This window comes from Anomaloglossus baeobatrachus, chromosome 2 (genome assembly GCF_048569485.1).
Source record: "Anomaloglossus baeobatrachus isolate aAnoBae1 chromosome 2, aAnoBae1.hap1, whole genome shotgun sequence".
Classification (NCBI taxonomy): Eukaryota; Metazoa; Chordata; class Amphibia; order Anura; family Aromobatidae; genus Anomaloglossus; species Anomaloglossus baeobatrachus.
In genome coordinates this window covers 232,256,967-232,276,301 of record NC_134354.1, presented here as the reverse complement: position 1 = coordinate 232,276,301, position 19,335 = coordinate 232,256,967, and the positions used below count along the sequence as shown (strand labels likewise).

Here is a 19,335-nt window from a genome sequence, read left to right as displayed (position 1 = left end):
CGACATTGTCGCGAATCTGCCGTCTTTATCGTCTGAGGTAGAAACCATCTTCCATTTTCGTGTGAGGAGTGTGCTCTCAACCACACCCGCTTATACCTAGGCCGCCGCACCACCTCCACAGACCTCCTCGTAGCAAATAATTTGCAAGAGTGATGTTTTGAATAATCCAATCAGCTGTCTGTGTGTCGTAAACGAGCCAATAGTAAGACGAGGCGTGCACCCAGCGGGTTAGGCTGCTCCCTTGGCTCAGGGGCTCGAGGCGGCGGTTGGGGAGGGGGGATTCGCAGACTGAGGCAGCGATAAATTTTGCATTTTAATTCGGATTAAGGATTGTGTAGTTGTCTCTATAGGGGGTGGGCGTGACTGGCGCGCGTTACTCGCAGTGTAGTGTGCGCAGTCTACGTCGCCTGGTGGTTGAGTAGCTGATCAGCCCCGCCTCCACCGGTTTTCCCGCCTCTTTTCACTCCTTGCTTAGACGGCCATTAATGTGAGGTTTTCCCGGGGAAGAAGGGATAGCTGGGATTTTTCTCCCCCCGTCTATAGTAGGAGAACACATAGGCTTAGGCCTCCTTTCTCCCAACCCTCCTCCTTTTAGCAACCCCCACCCTCCATAAAGCGGCCTCCCGGGGGTCTCATACAAAGGAAGCCTCTCGCCCCCCTCATCTCCCACCTCTTTCGACTGTTGTCGCTGGTTAGTGTCCGCAGGAGCCATGTCCAGGCCGGTGAGGTGAGTACAAGGCCCGGGAGAGCAGGCCGCGCGTGCACACGTGTGGGGAATATTCGGCTGGGAGTCTCATTGTGTCGTATGTGTGGGGGTCGTGTGGAGCGGAGGCAGCCATGGCGCCTGCAGAGCCCGCTCTATGTGATGCGCGCACAGGTGTGCTTGCTCCATGGTGGGCGCCGGGGAGCAGAATATGGCTTCTGGTGGCCCTAGTTTTACTGCGCGCGGAGGGCTGCATGTGGTGGGCGCCGGGGAGCATAATGTGGCTTCTGGTGGCCCTCGCCTTACTGCACGCGGAGGGGTGGGATGCGGTGGGCGCCAGGGAGCCCTTACTGCACGCGGAGGGGCTGGATGTGGCGGGGCTGGGGAGAGCGGGCAATGTGGATGGACGTCTTCCACTTTACTGAGGACACTTGTGATATATGGGGAGCTTAGTAAACCTGAGATCACATGTATATTTCTACATTGTAGTCTGTACAAGTCTCTATACATGGAGAATGGCAGAGTAGCTTGCAGAGGGCTGGGCTAGCAGCTGTTTTGGGGGGAAGGGCAAAAAGTGTACATATTGCTGTGCCTGAACAAAGACTGTGGGGATCCAAGACCCTCAAGCCGCGATCTGCCCACCAAGCACATCTCCCATACACCTGATGAGCTCCTTACTTGCTCTTTACAAAGTTTAATTTCTTAGAATTTTTTTTTCTGCTTTCTATTCTTTCCAGTTTTGGACAATAAAATTCCTAAGGCCAAGTTCACACGTTGTGATTTCTTCACTGCAAAAATTACACTATAATAGAAATAAAATGTTAGCCACTACAATAGAAGGAAATGGCATTTTCATTCACTCACTGCCGAATAAAATCTTTGTAAAAATGAAGCAACTTGCCTATCTCAAATCTGTCCCATACTCGTTCTTGTGTGGCTTTTCAATGCAGATTTCCCGCTATTTTACTTATCTTTTTAAAGCACCTGTAAATGTGAAAGAGGTTACATAAATACGCTGCCCTTCATTGGCTTACAATCTACAATTCACTAATTTGTAATTGAAATCCACATGGGGATTTGTGATAAATTTCTGCTACAGATTTGTTCACAATGTGAACATGGCCTAAATATCGCAGCTTTAGTTTTGTAATTTCTGAGCCTATAGTGGTCGTCTTGCCTTGTTTATCCAGTAAGGCGATAAGATGCTGATCTGTGTTGTTGAGAAAGTGAGGTGCAAACATAATCAGGGATTCCCTTCTAACACCACATGTCTTTCAGTGTTGACGTTTTAGGATATTATTTGCCTTATAATGAATATAAGAGCAGTTGGTATATAGGTTCTGTATGCATTTTCACACCTGCATGGAGGGAAATATATTGGTCTGAGTTGTCAGGCTTCTGTAAAAGCTAGATGACAATCAAGGGCAAACTAATGTGTGAGCAGAAATGATCACTTGAGAATCAGAGACTTATTTTATTTTTTTTCTTTGCTCATCTTTTGCTTCTGTGCATGTGCAAGCTTATAATTACTTTATATGTTAGTATTTAAAGGGACTAGGCATGCACAGTAGAAAAGAGATTACGTATATAGCACTGGGGAATCGCGGGGGGACTAGTGCTATATCGGCACCACAAGCGGGAAACTGTAGGGATACAAAGCCATCAGGCTGTTCACACACTGCATCTTTTACTGTTTTTTGCATGAATTTTTGAGGTCACAAAGATGCACTTAAATGCATGCATTTCCTTCCCTTAGCAAAGTCTGAGATTTCTATTTTGCTGTCCACACTGCATCTTTTTTGGCTGCATTTTTGAAGATGCACAGGAGTCAATTCTTTTTGAATTTTGGCTGGCGTTTTTGAGCACTTCTAGTCAGTAGATTTGACTTAAAAAAAAAAAAAACGCGTTGGGCAAAACGCGGTAAAAACTGATGTTTTTTTTGCCGTGTGTATTTTTTTGTGGCAAAAAACTTACATCTTTGGTTAAGAAAAGATGCAGTGTCAACATAGCCTAACCCATTGCTACCCCAACAGGTGCACTACAACTCCGATATCTACTGCACTCCCAAATTGCTGCTCACATGCGCAACCCTACACAATTCTATTCTCTTGTTCTAAAATTTGATGAGGGTCACATTAATTTAGTAATCACCTACTCTGTAGTAACTTGGAATAACCTTTTTAAAGGGAACCTGTCACAAGGATCAGCACTCCTAAGCCATGTATGACACATGTCATAGAAAGTTGCATAAAATACCTTGCTTATGGTCCAGTGGCCTATTGTAGAAAAATCCACATTTTTTTTGAATGTCCTATTACAAATTTCCAGCTGCAGCTCTCGTCTCAGTGCTGTCAGTTTTGCTGTGCTCCCTACCCCCACCACCACCATGTTCTCCATGTGTGAGGGAGGCTGAAGCACTGGGGACAGCTGCAAGTGTGTTTAACAAGACAAAGTTCTGCTCTGTTGTCATCACACAGCTCTGCAGTGAGATCAGGAGAGTGGGCTGTCAGTTACTACATGTCTCACTAGTGTAATGCCCTTGCCTTTTAAAAGGTCTGAAGGGTGATTCTCATGGAGATCAGTGTCTGGCCTATGGATTTTAACAGCTCATTTACATATTAAGAAAAGTCTGGATTTCTCTTGAATAAGACATTGAATTGCACATATCATGTTATCATTTTATTCACTTTTGTATGATTTGCATGCTCATATAGGTTGGTTAAGAATATGTTGATCCTGCCTGGTTTTCCTTTTAAAGAGAATAGGTCAAATGGGGTGACAGATCTAAAATTAATATAGGTTATAGAATGCTGAAAGTAATCATACCTGTATGCTTCATTTCAGCAGCCTTGTGGATAAATTCTTTTATCCCTCTATGTAAGTAAATGAGTTATTCCAGGCTATGATGCAGATGCTGCCTGGAAGATGGCACTGACACCTTGCTTCATTAGCTAAGCTGTCACCTCCCATCAGCTTCTGTGACATCTAGTTGTGGTCTTGAAATCCTGCGCACTGCAAATTGCCGACCTTCCACTGGAGTGTTCCGTTCTTCTATGGGCACTGGCTTCATGTTTCTTCTGCACGGGAGCTGGAGAGTCACTGCTACGTCCGCTCCAGTGATATAGTACCTGCTATGCTAATGAAGTAAGGAGGCAGTGTAATATTGAGCACCATCCATCCCATGGCCTTAAAGGGAACCAAACATCAGGATTTTCATGTATAAGGTGCAGCCAGTGCAGTACTGGCACAGGCTGTACATACCATTAGGGTGCAGCTCTGGTGTTTAGTCATTGAAATCCAACTTTATAAAGTTTGAAAATTCGTGCACTTTTTGATTGACGTGTGCACCTCTCTCCTAGTGTCCGGGCGTGTTATGGACGTTTATCCCCGCCCCCTGTTCCTGCCTCTCACTGGCCGTATGTAAATTCCTCTCAAGAAACATGCCGCCGGAGTTGGCGCCTGCGCATAGCGCTTATCTCCGGCGCCATGTTTCTGAAGCCCACTGTACTTAGTATTTTGCAGGAGAGGGCGGCGCATGCGCCCTCGCTTCTTCAGATCCCGTTGGGAGCGCGCGTGGTCACAACAGGACTGCAGAACAGCTGATGAGAGGACGCAGCTAATCGCGTCCTCTCATCAGCTGTTCTGCAGTCCTGTTGTGACCACATGCGCTCCCGCAGTCACAACGGGATCTGAAGTGAGTGTGCATGTGCCGCCCTCTCCTGCAAAATACTAAGTACAGTGGGCTTCAGAAACATGGCGCCAGAGATGAGCGCTGTGCGCAGGCGCCAACTCCGGCGCCATTTTTCTGAAGAGAGGAATTTACATATGGCAAGTGAGAGGGAGGAACAGGGGGCGGGGATAAACGTCCATAACACGCCCGGACATTAGGAGAAAGGTGCACACGTCAATCAAAAAGTGCACGAATTTTCAAACTTTAGTCATTGAAATCCAATTTTATAAACACCCGAGCTGCACCCTAATGGTATGTACTGCCTGTGCCAGTACTGCACTGGCTGCACCTTATACATGAAAATCCTGATGTTTTGTTCCCTTTAAATACCTCAATTACATAAAACGCTAAAAGTAGATTTCCCCCCATAAAGTCATCTGACATGAGGCATAAAGGTATAATTGTTTTCGACACTCTATGATCCATATGCTCGTATTAATAGGTTAGATATGTCAAATGGGTTGACAAATTCCCTTTAAAAGGAACCTGTCACCCGATTTGTCCCTTATAGGCTACTGCCACCACCAGTTAGCGCTTATATACAGTATTCTAGAATATTGTATATTGTGCACAGGCTGCTCTATAATGTAAAAATGCTTTTTATAGGTTTTGAAATCCAAAAAAGTAAAGTTTATCAAATTAGCTGCTTGTTGAGTGACAGCAGCAAAGGAGCAGATATCTAGTGGGAATTCAAAGTTATCCCCTCCCCGTTAGAATTAACATAAGTATTATAGAAACGATTCACTTTGTCTCTTGCAGGACTTGTGATGTCATACCCATGTGACCAGAAGGGACGGGGCCTCAGCCATCAAGGCAGGATACCAAGTCACATGGGTATGACCTCACACAGGTCCTTCAAGAGACAAAGTGAATCGTTTCTATAATACTTATGCTAATTCTAACGGGGAGGGGATCAATATGAATTTATAGTACTGTATTATCTGATTCTCAGCTGCTGTCACTCAACAAGCAGCTAATTTTAAAAACTTTACTTTTTTGGATTTCAAAACCTAAACATCCGAGCTGACCACTAAAGGTATGTAGATAATCAGCCTGATAACGCCAGTATAGCATTTGCTGTAGCTTATATACGAAAATCCTGGTGATTGGTTCCTTTAAGCAATGCATGCTGCAGTTTAAAAAAAATGCTATATGCGCACGCTGCGTTTTTTTTTTTTTTTTTGCCCCAAAAAAATGCACCCACAGGAAAAACACATTAAAAAAAGCATGCATTTTTGCGTGTTTTCATGCGTTTTTTGCAGCTTTTTTGTCCAATGCATTCAATGGGTGAAAAACGCAAAAAGAATTGACATGGTACATCTTTGTGGTCACCACAAAAACGCAGCCAAAATAAAATCTCATAGACGTTGCTAAGAAAGGAAATGCATGCAGTTTTGAGACCAAAACTGCACCCAAAAAACACGCACATAGCCTTACTCTAAAGGGTGCTTTACACGCTGCGACATCGCTAGCGATCTCGTTAGCGATGGGACACACCAGATCGCAGATGCGATCTGCCGAGATCGCACATGTGACCGGCGCTATAAAATCGACCGATGTATGATCTCTGCAGACCGCTAGCGATGTCGCAGCGTGTAAAGCACCCTTAAGTGTGGTTATAGAAAAAAAAGTATGCAGAGTCCTGCACAATAATCACTTTGTGAACCTATAGGTACACTTTTTAAGTTATCTGGATAATTGCTCAGCTTTCTCCTGAATTTGAAACTATACATGTATAGGTTTGACATGTTATAATGTTCACATCTAATCGAACTCTGTTGGAAAGCCTTTATATGGCCCCACTGAGGACTTCAAGCCAAATTGGATAGTATTGTGTTTGTACAAACATCCACTAGGGATTATGCTGAGATCACGAAGAGACAAAGTAAAATCTCCATCCATAAATGGGGTTTTTTTTTTTGGTTTTTTTTTATTTTACATACATTCAAGAATTGGTGTTGGAAGAGACACTCCCACTTCATGTTTTAATTGCAAATCCTTCTTTTTCAGGAACAGAAAAGTGGTTGATTATTCCCAGTTTCAAGATTCTGATGGTATGTATTCTGATCTCATCTACAATATTCAGAATTAAAGAGGTTCTTCAATTAATAGTACTATACTTACAAGCCGCTATCTTGATCTTCCTGCTGCTACTCTGGTCCCATTCTACAATCTTCTGACCACAGCTGCTGATTAACTGTAAGGCTATGTGCACGTTGCGTACTGTCACTGCAGAAATTTCTGCAGCGATCTGAAGAGCACACGTGCGCTTCAAATCACTGCAGAAAATGTCCGTAGTGAAAAAAAAAGCCGATTCCGTGCGCTCTAACTGCAGCTCCTGCCATAGACAGAGCAGGTGCTGCAGGCAAAGCGCACGGAAGAAGTGACATGTCACTTCTTAGAACGTGCGCTTCGGGAAGCAGCCGAAGCGCTGCACTCTGACGCAACGTGCGCACTGCTCCTGCATAATCTTCATAGATTATGCATGGGACGCAGGACGCATGCAGTTACGCTGCGCTACAAAGCGCAGCGTAACTGCATGTAATTACGCAACGTGCGCACATAGTCTAAGTCACAGCTAACGGTCGCAAGCTCTCGGTTAAGAATGAGCCTCGTTCTGGTTCATAGACTTGCATTGAGAAGTGACTTCTGGTCTGCCTAGCAAACACTAGAGCAATCTGGCAGGTCAGAACTAGCAGAAGACGACCGTAGCAATGCTGAGAAGATGGCAGCTCTTAAGTATTCTACATCACACTGGGAAGATACATTAGTGATACCACTCCAGTGGTAAAAGAAAAAGCCGCCGGTGTGCTGCTTAAACGTTCTGTATATGATTATGGGGTCAGCCATGTTGCTTTACCTTCTTTTCTGATTCCCTAATCTTCTCTAAAGAAACTATTCATCCTCACATTAAATATAACTATACATATGTATAACATTTACATAGTTACATTAAAAAATATAGGCCCATCTAGTTCAACCTTTCTCCACCTATATTTGCCACTAAATCATTTATATCAATGTTTTGTGTACTTAAGAAATCATCCAGCCTTCTTCTTCTTTTTTTTTTTTTTGTCAGCCATTACTACCTCTTGTGGTACGGCATTCTACAATCTGACTTCTCTAATTGTAAAGAACTCTTTCCTATTTAGCTGCCAGTCTCCTTTCTTCCACTCGCAGTGAGGGCCCCCTGGTCCTTGACATTCCTTCCAAAAGCAATACTATGTGCCAGTCTTTTTTTTTTTTTTTTTTTTTTTTTCTTTGTGTTGACCACCCCTATATTTATACATGTACATGTGATTTCCTCTGAGAGGTCTTTTATTCTAAACAAATCAAACTTTTTCAATCTCTCATATGGGAGGCCTTCCATTTCTTCTAATATTCTAGATGTCCGCCTGTGAACTGACCCTAACTTCTGAATAATGGTTACATTTACACCAGTTATCTTTCTTTATCGTTCCTATGGGAGACCCAGACATTGGGTGTATAGCTATTGCCTCCGGAGGACACACAAAGTACTACACTAAAAAGTGTAGCTCCTCCCTATGAGCATATACACCCCCTGGATAACCAGATCTAGCCAGTTCATTGCTTTGTGTTCAGGAGGCATACATCCACACATGCATTCTCATCTGATTTTTCATTTTTGGAAAGTTTTTGAAGAAAAGCGGGTCCAAGCCTGTACTCCCGGCATGTCCCTTCTCACCCCACTGTGTCGGCGGTGTTGTTAAGGTTGATTCCAAGGCTGGAGCCTTACATGCCGCGCTCCTTCACCATCCCTCGGGCTCTGGCTTGAACTGGGAGCCAGCACGGTTCTCCTTGCTTTGCAGGAGACCGGTCTCCATCCGCAGCCCTTCAGGATCCTGCTGGACGGAGCACTCATCCCCAGGGACTTGGAACCCTGCGGCTCAGTAAGCTAAGTACCTGAGACGTTTATATTCGGGGGGTCCCGGTACTTTATTATGGTGTGAGAGTGTGCTGTGTAACTTTTCTGACATTTCCGGCCGGTTCTCTGGTTGTCGCCTGAGAACTGCGCCGATGGTGCCTGCGCGCCGGCCGCATCGCTTAAATTTAGGCCCCGGCTTCGCCGGAGGCCTACTTTCGATTTCACTGCCCTCGCATGTCAATCATGCAGAGGGACAGTGCGGCTCCGCCCAGCGGCCGTTCGGCACAGGGGAGGGACACTCCTCTCTGAGTACATGTCCCCTCCCCTGTAAGTCTCCTTGGCCCTCCAGATCCCGCTCTCAGAGCAGGTCCCGCCCCCTCTCCTCGCTCCGGCGCCATTTTCTCAGCGTTTTTCTCTGGATCAGCGCTGGCTGCAGCATCCCTGCTAAGCTGCTTGGAGGTCCGGGCTGTGGGATCTGGAGGGCACACAAACGGTCTGGTAAGCCACAACCTCCGGTTGTGGATCTTCTTATATACTCTCTGGGGGTCATTCTGGCTCAGAGCCCCCACTTCAGCAGCATGTCTCACACGAGGAGCAAGGCTGCAAGGTTGTACTCAATATGCACTGCATGTAAGCTCGTGCTGCCTGAACCGAGCACATATCCACATTGTGATGCCTGCTCTAACCTGACAATGCCTCAGCCTGGAATCGCACTCATAGTGGTCCCTCCGGCTGCACCCCCGGCTTGGGTAGAATCCTTCTCTAGGTCAATCGCCCAGTCTTTTGCCGACTCCATGGGACAGCTGTCCCGGACTTTGCTGAACATGCATCAGCCCCCTTCTCAGGGCGCCTCTGCTGCTAGGGCTCTCTCAGCGGAGCTCACAGAGGATTCTTCATCTGGTCCCAGACCCCGTCCTCCTAAAAGGAGACGCAGTTTCCCCTCCTTCCTCGTCCCGCGGCTCTGATTCAAGAGCTGACTCGCAGGACGAGGAGGATGCCTTTACTGGGGGCTCGGAGGCTACCTCCATGTGCCCGATTGATCTGTCCGAAAGTGACTCAGATGTTAGTGATTTGATTGCGTCCATTAATTCTGTACTGGACCTCAATCCGCCAGTATCAGAGGAGCAACCCTCTCTGGCAGAAAAGCACCAGTTTACCTTGCCTAAGAGGACAAGGAGTGTGTTCTTTTAACCACTCCAGTTTTCAGGCCACTGTGACCAAGCCTAGGGCCTGTCCTGACAAACGCTTCCCAAAGCGTGGTTCTGATGACCGTTTTCCCTTTCCACCTGAGGTGGTCAAGGTGTGGGCTCATTCACCAAGGGTAGACCCTCCGGTGTCTAGACTCTCATCCCGGACCGTTGTATCAGTGGCTGATGGCACCTCTCAAGGATTCCACTGACCGCCAGGTTGACCTTCTGGCCAAATCTGTATATGAGGCAGCAGGGGCCTCGTTCTCCCCATCTTTTGCAGCAGTTTGGGCTCTCAAAGCCATCTCTAGAGGAGATGCATTCCCTCACCAGGGAATCTATGCCCGAAATGGTTGCCTTAACTTCCCAAGCTTCAGCTTTTTCATCCTATGCCATGTCTGCCATGCTGGAGGCTTCTCACCGCACTGCGGTGGCTTCGGCTAATTCCCTCGCTATCCGCAGGATCTTGTGGCTTCGAGAGTGGAAGGCAGATGCTTCTTCAAAGTACCACCTTGCTGGGCTCCCTTTTGCTAGATCCAGGCTATTCGGTGAACAACTGGATGAAATTATTAAGGAAGCTACTGGCGGGAAGAGTACTTCCATGCCACAAACTAAAACCAGGAAACCTGCCCAGGGTAGGAACCAGTCGAGGTTTCGTTCCTTTCGTTCCTCCAACTGGTCATCCTCTAAGCCCTCGGCCTCGTCCACTAACTCAGCCAAGGACCAAAAACCCAACTGGCGCACAAAGGCGCGTCCACAAAAGACCGCAGGAGCTGCTGCCGCTAAGGCAGCCTCCTCTTGACTATCTGGCCGCGCCAGCAACGTCCTTAGTCAGTGGCAGGCTCTCCCACTTTGGCGACGTGTGGTTTCAACACGTCTCCGATCAGTGGGTGCGGGATATCATCTCCCCACGGCTACAGGATAGAATTCTCTTCCAGCCCGCCAAACAGATTTTTTCTGTCAACTCCCCCCTGCTCCAAGGCCGCCGCCTTCTCTCAGGCCGTGGCATCCTTGCAGGCCAACGGAGTAATTGTACCGGTTCCCGCCCGGGAACGGTTCAGAGGTTTCTACTCAAATCTCTTCCTAGTCCCCAAAAAGGATGGTTCCTTCCGGCCCATCCTGGATCTCAAGCTTCTCAACAAGCATGTTCAGGTGCGGCATTTTCGCATGGAGTCTCTGCGATCAGTCATTGCCTCAATGACCCAAGGAGATTTCCTGGCATCCATCGACATCAGAGATGCCTATCTGCATGTGCCAATTGCAGTTTCACACCAGCGTTGGCTACGTTTTGCAATCGGAGAGGAACATTTCCAATTCGTGGCTCTCCCCTTCGGGTTAGCCACGGTCCCTCGAGTATTCACCAAGGTCATGGCAGCAGTGGTTGCGGTTCTGCACCTCCAGGGGTTGGCAGTGATTCCTTACCTGGACGACCTTCTAGTCAAGGCTTCATCCAGCGCAGACTGTCAGCGGAGTGTCTCGCTCACTCTAGCCCAATTCGGGTGGCTTGTCAATCTGCCCAAATCAACTGACTCCGACCCAGAGGCTCACGTACCTAGGGATGCAGTTCGAGACTCTGCCGGCACTTGTGAAGCTGCCCTTAGTCAAACAGCAGTCCCTCCATCTGGCGGTGCGCTCTCTGCTGAGGCCCCGCCGTCATTCCATCAGGCACCTAATGCAGGTGCTGGGTTAGATGGTGGCGTCAATGGAGGCTGTTCCCTTTGCCCAGTTCCATCTGCGTCCTCTGCAGCTGGACATTCTCCGCTGTTGGGACAAGCGGACTTCCTCCTTGCACAGGCTAGTGGCTCTGTCGCCACAGACCAGAGCTCCCTTCAGTGGTGGCTTCGGCCCCTCTCTCTCAGGGACGCTCCTTCCTGGCCCCGTCCTGGGTGATCCTCACCACGGATGCCAGTCTATCCGGCTGGGGAGCGGTATGTCTCCACCACCGAGCACAGGGCACTTGGACTCCGTCCGAATCAGCCCTCTCGATCAATGTGCTGGAAACCAGAGCTGTGCTTCTAGCTCTCCTAGCCTTTCACCACCTTTTGGCGGGCAAGCACATCCGAGTCCAGTCAGACAACGCGACAGCGGTTGCCTACATCAATCACCAAGGCGGGACACGCAGCCGCCTGGCAATGTTGGAGGTTCAACGCATCCTTCAATGGACGGAGGACTCCAAGTCCACCATATCCGCAGTCCACGTCCCAGGCGTGGAAAACTGGGAAGCAGATTATCTCAGCCGTCAAACCGTGGACAGTGGCGAGTGGTCCCTGCATCCGGCAGTGTTCAGGTCAATCTGCCGCAAGTGGGGCACTCCGGAAGTGGATCTAATGGCATCCCGGCACAACAACAAGGTTTCGGTTTACGTGGCTCGCTCCCACGATCCTCAGGCTTTTTACAGCGGACGCTCTGGTTCAAGATTGGTCCCAGTTTCGTCTGTCCTACGTGTTTCCCCCTCTAGCTCTCTTGCCCAGAGTTCTGCGTAAGATCAGAATGGCGGGCCGTCGGGTCATCCTCATTGCTCCGGACTAGCCCAGGCGAGCTTGGTACCCAGACCTGCTCCATCTGTCCGTAGAGGTGCCGTGGCATCTTCCGGACCGTCCAGACCTTCTCTCACAAGGTCCGTTTTTACGCCAGAATTCTGCGGTTCTCAGATTGACGGCGTGGCTCTTGAGTCCTGGATCTTGACGACTTCTGGTATCCCTCCTGAAGTCATCTCCACTATGACTCGGGCTCTGACGTCTTCCTCGGCCAAAATCTATCACAGGACCTGGAGAATTTTCCTGTCCTGGTGTCGCTCTTCCGGCCATGCTCCTTGGCCTTTTTCCTTGCCGACCCTTCTGTCCTTTCTACAGTCCGGTCTGCAGCTAGGACTATCCCTCAATTCCCTCAAGGGACAAGTCTCGGCTCTGTCAGTGTTGTTCCAGCGGCGTATCGCCCGGCTGGCTCAGGTGCGCACCTTCATGCAGGGCGCGTCTCACATCATTCCGCCTTACCGGCGGCCCTTGGATCCCTGGGACCTCAATCTGGTCCTCACGGCCTTGCAGAAACCCCCCTTTGAGCCTCTTAGGGAGGTTTCTTTGTCTCGTCTTTCACAGAAAGTGGTCTTTCTAGTGGCCATAACTTCTCTCAGGAGAGTCTCTGATTTGGCTGCGCTCTCTTCGGAGTCACCTTTTTTGGTTTTTCATCAAGACAAGGTGGTTCTCCGTCCGACTCCGGACTTTCTCCCTAAGGTGGTTTCTCCTTTCCACCTTAACCAGGACATTTCCCTGCCTTCCTTTTGTCCGGCTCCTGTTCATCGCTTTGAAAAAGCGTTGCATACTCTGGATCTGGTGCGGGCGCTCCGGATCTATGTGTCTCGCACCGCTGTTCTTAGGCGGTGCACCTCTCTTTTTGTGCTAACCACAGGTCAGCGTAAGGGCCTCTCGGCTTCTAAGCCGACCTTAGCTCGTTGGATTAGGTCGGCCATTTCCGATGCCTACCAGTGTACTCAGGTGCCTCCCCCGCCGGGGATCAAGGCACACTCGACCAGAGCTGTCGGTGCCTCTTGGGCTTTCAGGCACCAGGCTACGGCTCAGCAGGTCTGTCAGGCTGCCACTTGGACTAGTCTGCATACCTTTTCAAAGCACTACCAAGTGCATGCTCATGCTTCGGCAGATGCGAGCTTGGGCAGACGCATCCTTCAGGCGGCTGTCGCCAATTTGTGAAGTTAGGCTCCGCCTACTTCTCAGTTTTCTGTTTATTCCCTCCCATGGACTGCATTGAGACGTCCCAATGTCTGGGTCTCCCATAGGAACGATAAAGAAAGAGAATTTTGTTTACTTACCGTAAATTCTTTTTCTTATAGTTCCGTATTGGGAGACCCAGCACCCTCCCTGTTGCCTGTTGGCAGTTTCTTGTTCCGCGTGTTATCACCGGCTGTTGTCGTAGACAGAGGCTCCGGTTGTTCCGGTTCTTGCTCTGTCTTTACTTGTGGGTGGCTATTCTCCTTCAGCTTTTGCACTAAACTGGCTAGATCTGGTTCTCCAGGGGGTGTATAAGCTCAGAGGGAGGAGCTACACTTTTGAGTGTAGTACTTTGTGTGTCCTCCGGAGGCAGAAGCTATACACCCAATGTCTGGGTCTCCCAATACGGAACTATAAGAAAAAGAATTTACGGTAAGTAAACAAAATTCTCTTTTCTTCTGCTGCCTCGGTATTTTAGGTCTTTGGTCCATTTTTTCTTTGTCCAAAAAAATGCCGTCTGTGACTGGTCACCCGCACCGTAGGTGTCTGTGTCCCGTAAGTGGAGTATAAAAATAACTGAGGAAAAATAGCCTATGGTCACCCATATATTGATAACCAGCGCAAATAAAGCAGACAGTTGTTGGCTACTGCACACAGCTGTGTGCAGTATCTTGGCTGGCTATCGAAATAAGAGGAACCCCACCCCCATCATTTTGATACCCAGCCAAGATGAGGGCCCAGCTGGTGAGTGCCAAGTTCTTGGGCCCTCACCAGCCTAAAAAATAGCAGCTGCCCCAGAATCTCCTCATCCCGATTTTCCCTGGCATCTTGGCAATCTGGGTAATAGTAATAGAAGGGATTAATGACAGCTGGGATGTGTCAATATATCACAGCTGTCAAGCCTGAGGTTAGTAATGGGTAGGGGACTGAGATCCAAACTACCCCTACTGCCATTACTAATTGTGTATGTAAAAAAAATAACCATAACTATTATCCATTTTTTTTTTTCTTTTCAATTTATTAACCCCCAAGACTCATCTGCAGGTCTGATGCAATCCACAAACATGACGTCCCACTACTGTCAGGCCCCCGCTACGTCTGACTGCATCAAAAACGTATACTGTTGCTGTGCGTTGTTCTGCCAGAAGATGCAGAAATGTTTGCAACCAAATACGCAACGCGTGCACATCACCTAGTCCAGCATTGAGTTAAATGACTTCACCTGAGGGGGAGGTCACCTGAGGTCACATTTGGGGTACCTAAAAAAAATTCAGCTGTGAACTTACTAGCATCAATGCTCCACTGCTGCATCTCCGTTGGTGTCCCTGATGCCGCAGTGATCTGTCACGTTTTCTAATGTGATAGCCCACTGTAACCTCAGGATGTAGCAGAGCCGGGTTCATCATGTGTGGATTATGTCAGATCTGCAGGGGTGTGCTTTTTTTTTTTTTTCTTTCCCCCTCACTCCTCCTAACATGACTGGTAATGGTAGTCTCCTAGACCATGACTAACCTCTGGCTTGACAGCGTTGTAGGTTTTTTTTTTTTTTTCTTTATCGTTCCTTTGGGAGACCCAGACCATGGGTGTTTAGCTTCTGCCTCCGGAGGACACACAAAGTACTACACTTAAAAGTGTAGCTCCTCCCTCTGAGCTTATACACCCCCTGGTAGTCAGTCCTAGCCAGTTTATTGCTTTGTGTTCAGGAGGCATACATCCACACATGCATTCTCATCTGATTTGTTTGACTTTTGGAAAGAGTTTGAAGAAAAACGGGTCCATGGCTGGACTCCTGGCATGTCCCTTCTCACCCCACTGTGTCGGCGGTGTTGTTAAGGTTGATTTACAAGGCTGAAGCCTTACATGCCGCGCTCCTTCACAATCCCTTCTGGGCTCTGGCTTGAAGTGGGAGCCAGCACGGTCTCCATGCCTGGCAGGAGTCCGGTCTCCATCCACAGCCCCTTGAGGATTCTGTTGGACCGGAGCACTCATCCCCAGGGACATGGCCCTGCGTCTCAGCAGCTAAGTACCTGAGACGTTTATATTGGGGGTCCCGGTTCTTTATTGTAAGGGGAGAGTATGCTGTATGTGATTGTTTTTTAACTTTTCCGGCGGGTTCTCTAGCTTTTGCCCGAGAACCGCGCCGATGGTGCCTGCTTGTCGGCCTCGCCGCTTAAATTTAGGCCCTGGCTTCGCCGGAGGCCTAGTTTCGTTTTCCTGCCCTCGCATGTCACTCATGCAGAGGGACAGGTTCGGCTCCTCCCGGCGGCCGTTCTACACAGGGGAGGGACACTCCCCACTGCTGCGGCGTCCCCCCTTCCCTGCAGGTCTCTATAGCCCTCCAGTTCCCGCTCTTTTATAAGAACGCCCCCTAGTCCCGCCTTCTCTCCGCTCCGGCGGCCTTTTCGCAGGCAGAGTTCACTCTGCTCTGGGACATCCTGCATTCTGCATCTCTGCTGAGGTGCTGCGCACTGGGGGACCGGGCTTCGGGATCTGGAGGGCACACAACACCGCGCTCAGCGGTCTGGTAAGCCACAGCCGGTCTCCGGTTGTGGACCTCTGTATATTCTGTATATTCTCCCTGGGGTTCATTCTCTGCAAAGCCCCCACTCCAGCAGCATGTCTCACACAAGGAGCAAGGCTCCAAAGCTTTATTCTGCATGCACTGCATGTAAGCTCCAGCTGCCTGAGCCGAGCATTTATCCACACTGTGATGGTTGCTCTAACTTGGCGGTGCCACAGCCTGGAGTCTCTCCCCCAGTGGTCTCTCAGGCTGCTGCTGCACCTGTGACTGAACCCCCGGCCTGGGTAGAGTCCTTTTCTAGGTCCATATCCCAGTCATTTGCTGAGTCCATGGGACTTTTGTCCAGGACTTTGATGAATATGCATCAGCCCCCCTCACAGGGTGCCTCTAATACTCTTGACAGAGGATTCCTATCCTCTGACCTCCGTCCATCGGAGCTCACGGAGGATTCATCATCTGATCCCAGACCCCGTCCTTCTACGAGGCGCAGGGTTTCCTCCCCCTCCCCATCCCACGGCTCTGTCTCAAGAGCTGACTCTCAAGATGAGGAGGATGCCCTCACTGGGGGCTCGGAGGCTATGTATCCCATCGATTTCTCTGAGGGTGACTCAGATCTTAGTGATTTGATTGCTTCTATTAATTCTGTGCTGGATCTCAATCCGCCAGTGTCAGAGGAGCAACTCTCTTTGGCAGAAAAACATCAGTTTACCTCGCCTAAGAGAGGGAAGAGTGTGTTCTTTAACCACTCCAGTTTTCAGACCGCTGTGGCCAAACCCAGGGCCTGCCCTGACAAACGCTTTCCAAAGCGTGGTTCTGATGACCGGTTTCCATTTCCACCTGAGGTGGTCAAGGAGTGGTCTCACTCCCCAAAGGTAGACCCTCCGGTGTCTAGGCTTTCGGCCCGGACCGTTGTCGGTGGCTGACGGCACCTCACTTAAGGATTCCACTGACCGTCAGATTGACCTTCTGGCCAAACCTGTGTTTGAAGCTGCGGGGGCCGCGTTTTCCCCGACTTTTGCAGCAGTGTGGGCTCTCAAAGCCATCTCTGCTTCTCTAGAGGAGATGCATTCCCTCACCAAGGAATCTATGCCTGAGATGGTTACCTTAACTTCTCAGGCTTCAGCTTTTTCATCTTATGCCATGTCTGCCATGCTAGAGGCTGCTCGCCGCACTGCGGTGGCTTCAGCTAATTCTCTTGTTATCCGCAGGATTTTGTGGCTTCGAGAGTGGAAGGCAGATGCTTTTTCCAAGAAGTTTCTTGCTGGGCTCCCTTTTGCTGGTTCACGGCTGTTTGGTGAACAGCGGGAAGAGTACTTCCATGCCACAAACAAAGACCAGGAAACCCGCCCAGGGTAGGAATCAATCGAGGTTTCGTTCCTTTCGTTCCTCCAACTGGTCGTCCTCTAAGCCCTCCGCCTCGTCCGCTAACTCAGCCAAGGATTAGAAATCCAACTGGCGCCCAAAAGCGCGTCCGCAGAAGACCGCAGGAGGTTCTGCCACTAAGGCAGCTTCCTCATGACTCTCGGCCCGCTCCAGCCACGTCCTTAGTCGGTGGCAGGCTCTCCCACTTTGGCGACGCTTGGTTAAAGCAAGTCTCCGGTCAGTGGGTGAGAGAAATCATATCTCACGGCTACAGGATACAATTCTCTTCCAGCCCGCCAAACAGATTTTTTTCTCTCAACTCCCCCCTGCTCCAAGGCCGCCGCCTTCTCGCAGGTCGTGGCGTCCTTGCAGGCAAACGGAGTGATTGCCCCAGTTCCCGCTCAGGAACGGTTCAGAGGTTTTTACTCAAATCTCTTCCTAGTTCCAAAAAAGGACGGTACCTTCCGGCCCATCCTGGATCTCAAGCTTCTCAACAAGCATGTCCGGGTGCGGCATTTTCGCATGGAGTCTCTGCGATCAGTCATTGCCTCTATGACCCAAGGGGATTTCCTGGCGTCCATCGACATCAGAGATGCCTATCTACATGTGCCAATCGCAGTGTCACATCAGCGTTGGTTACGTTTTGCGATAGGAGAGGATCATTTCCAATTCGTGGCTCTCCTCTTCGGGTTAGCCACGGCCCCTCGGGTATTCACCAAGGTCATGGCGGCAGTGATTGCGGTCCTGCACCTCCAGGGGTTAGCAGTGCTTCCTTATCTGGACGACCTTCTGGTCAAGGGTCCATCCAGCGCAGACTGTCAGCGGAGTGTTTCGCTCACTCTCGCCACCCTAGCCCAATTCGGGTGGATTGTCAATCTTCCCAAATCCACTCTGACTCCGACCCAGAGTCTCACATACCTAGGGATGCAGTTCGAGACTTTGCCGGCACTTGTGAAGTTGCCCTTAACCCCTTAACGACCTTTGACGTACTGGGTACGTCACGGTGACATGGTGCTAAACGACCCATGACGTACCCAGTACGTCATGGCGAAATCGCGGTCCCGGAGCCCCGGGGAGTCCAATTTGTTTAATTAAACAGTAGATTCGGGAAGGAGGGGACCTCTGCCTGACCTCAGGAGGGGTGGTGCCTCCTCCCCGAACCTACAGAGGCTGTGATTGGCTGACGAACGCCGCTCAGCCAATTACAGTCACTGTAATGTTCCAGCCATTGAAAATGGCTGGAACATTTAAATCCAGCCCTGATCAGTGCTGCTGTAGCACTGGCCATTGGCTGGAGCTGGGTGATCGGTGCTTCACCCGCCCCCAGCTCTCATTGGAGAGACCGGTCTTGTGACCGCTCTCTCCAATCAATGTGGATCTGCGGCCTGTGACCGTCCCTGGAAGCCGAGGACAGCGGTCTCTGCGGGTGCCCATCGGTAAGTTGCCGCCCGCCCCTGTCCCCGATCGCCCTGCCCGCCACCGCCGCTGTCTCAGATACCACCGCCAGCTCCGCCGCGGCTCCGATCGCCCCGCCGCTGATCCACTGCTGTCCCCGCCGCCATGCTCCCGATCCACCGCTGTCCCCGCCGCCACTGTCCCCACCGCTGCTCCGGATCCACCGCTGTCCCCGCCGCCACTGTCCCTGCCGCCGCTCCCGATCCACCACTGTCCCCGCCGCCACGCTCGCCACTGTCCCCGCCGCCGCTCCCGATCCACCACTGTCCCCGCCGCCGTCGCACCCACCTTTTTTCAGCCGCTGCTGCCCCCGAATCGGCCCCCACTGTTCCCGATCGGCGGCCGCCGCCTCCTTCATCGGCTGCCCCTTCTCAATCGCTACTACACCTCCTACCCCTCCATGTGCTGCAAGCCACCCTCCCCTCACATGTGGGGGGCGGGTGGCTTGCAGCACATGTGGGGGGCGGGTGGCTTGCAGCACATGTGGGGGGCGGGTGGCTTGCAGCACATGTGGGGGGGGGAGGGTGGCTTGCAGCACATGTGGGGGGGGGAGGGTGGCTTGCAGCACATGTGGGGGGGGGAGGGTGGCTTGCAGCACATGTGGGGGGGGGGGGGGTGGCTTGCAGCACATGTGGGGGGGGGGGGTGGCTTGCAGCACATGTGGGGGGGGGGGGGTGGCTTGCAGCACATGTGGGGGGGGGGGGGGGGGTGGCTTGCAGCACATGTACTGCTGCAAGCCACCCTCCCCCCGGGCCCCCCCCCCTCCTCC

The 19,335-nt window shown here is 50.5% G+C and overlaps 1 protein-coding gene across 3 annotated transcripts in view; it reads left to right on the top strand.

Moving 5' to 3' along the window:
* Nucleotides 1-247: 247 nt before the first annotated feature.
* The window catches only part of NUCKS1 (nuclear casein kinase and cyclin dependent kinase substrate 1), an 81,922-nt gene continuing 62,834 nt past the window's right edge, over nt 248-19,335 (top strand). For 2 of the 3 annotated variants that reach the window (XM_075335698.1, XM_075335699.1), the window contains exons 1-2: nt 248-727; nt 6,444-6,487. In XM_075335698.1, the coding sequence (XP_075191813.1) occupies nt 711-727; nt 6,444-6,487 (61 nt within the window). In that variant the 5' untranslated portion in view covers nt 248-710. The remainder of the gene's footprint in view (nt 728-6,443; nt 6,488-19,335) is intronic. The other variant, XM_075335697.1, reaches the window with a different exon arrangement.